The sequence below is a fragment of the Otolemur garnettii genome, unplaced genomic scaffold, assembly GCF_000181295.1.
Source record: "Otolemur garnettii isolate 467f Iridium unplaced genomic scaffold, OtoGar3 scaffold00127, whole genome shotgun sequence".
Classification (NCBI taxonomy): domain Eukaryota; kingdom Metazoa; phylum Chordata; class Mammalia; order Primates; family Galagidae; genus Otolemur; species Otolemur garnettii.
In genome coordinates this window covers 4,059,346-4,060,983 of record NW_003852522.1, presented here as the reverse complement: position 1 = coordinate 4,060,983, position 1,638 = coordinate 4,059,346, and the positions used below count along the sequence as shown (strand labels likewise).

The window sequence follows — 1,638 nt, the reverse complement described above, 5'->3', positions numbered from 1 at the left end:
ATATATGCATGCATGTTGGCTATTAGCATGTATGCATTTTTTATTCATAGAAATTTGGAAGGTTTAAAATTATTTTCTTTAGAGGCAGGGCACCCAAGGCTTGAGTACAGTGGCTCACTGCAATCTTGAACTCCTCAGATCAAGGGATCCTCCTACCTCCGTCTCCCAAGTAGCTGAGACAACAGGTGCATAACACCAACACCACACTTAATATTTTTGATGTTTTGTAGAGATAGAACCTCACTATGTTGCTGAGGCTGGTCTCAAACTCCTGACCTCAAGTAATTCTCCCACTTTGACCTCCCAAATCACTGGGATTACAGGCATGAGCTAAATCTGAGTAGAGGCTGAACTCTGTTTTATACTTCTATATTTATTATCTAACCTACTAGGCTATGAACTCCATGGTGGTGGGAACTTTGTCCGATTTTGTGCAATAGTCTCAGCATATAGAATAGGGCATAGCATATAATAGATGCTCAATAAGTGTCTCTTGCATTGATGAATGGAAGAATGGATGTGGGCATATGTCAACATGTGTACACAAGTTTGCATTTGTTAGCTGAGCAGTAAATGAAGGTGTGTAAATTCCCAGGTCTGGATCCCTCTGTGACTGACATCTAATGCAAGACCACAGAAACATGAAAGCCCCCAAATGGGGAAACAAGCCTAGGGCCTGTAGCAGCTCTACTCTCTCTCCCCAGTGGTAGCTACCATGAGGGACCTGGGAAAGAAGGAGTCACTGGAGGCAGCCGCCAGGGAGGCTCTGGGGCAGACACTCACTGTGGCCCAATTGGATGTGTGCAGTGATGAGTCAGTGGCCCGGTGTCTCAGCTGCATCCCAGGAGGAGAAGTGGACGTGCTGGGTGAGACTTTGTGGCTCAACACTAGAAATACAGTGAGGCCTGGGGGTGGGGTGGATTTTATGGAATAAAAAATTCTCACATATGGGGAAAACCATATGTGGTTAGGAAAATTACTTTGCTGAGTCACTTGGGGAAGGGAGCATGACGAAGAAAAAACTTTTGGGCCCTAAAGTTCTAAAGGAGGGTGGGCATGAGTGTCTTGATGCAGACTGGGGTCAGTCCTGAGTTGCTCATGCATCACAGAGGACATGATCCCCAATGGCCCTTCTTTCCACTCAGCGCTCAGGGATCACTACAACAAATGTTGAATTGATTTTAAAGATCATCAGATCTTCACATTTGTCTGCCCAAGATACCCTAGACTTGGGGTGATTCAGAGAGTGTCCCAAAGTAACACTAAGAAGGGTGAGGGACTTCAAGGTAACACTCAGAATACCTCCCTTAGTGAATAATGCTGGAATGGGCATGGTGGGGCCCCTGGAGGGAATCAGCATAGCTGCCATGCAGAACGTCTTTGATACCAACTTTTTCGGGGCTGTCCGCCTGGTCAAAGCTGTGCTTCCCAGCATGAAGAGGAGGCGGCAGGGCCACATCGTTGTGGTCAGCAGTGTCATGGGGCTGCAAGGTGAGCTATGGGGGCCCACCCCTGAAAATTCCCCCTACCCCTTGCCACCGTGTCTGACTTTCCCCAGACTGGAAGTATGACAAATAGGTTGTAGATCATATTCCAAATGAGTCTAGAGAACTGTGTTAAGAAAGATTCTGAATGGCT

At 46.8% G+C, this 1,638-nt stretch overlaps 1 protein-coding gene across 1 annotated transcript in view; it reads left to right on the top strand.

Moving 5' to 3' along the window:
• RDH8 (retinol dehydrogenase 8 (all-trans)) overlaps nucleotides 1–1,638 on the top strand; it is an 8,409-nt gene that overhangs the window by 4,312 nt on the left and 2,459 nt on the right. The window contains exons 2-3 of the mRNA XM_003797972.3: nucleotides 705–866; nucleotides 1,312–1,491. Of these exons, the coding sequence (XP_003798020.1) occupies nucleotides 705–866; nucleotides 1,312–1,491 (342 nt within the window). The remainder of the gene's footprint in view (nucleotides 1–704; nucleotides 867–1,311; nucleotides 1,492–1,638) is intronic.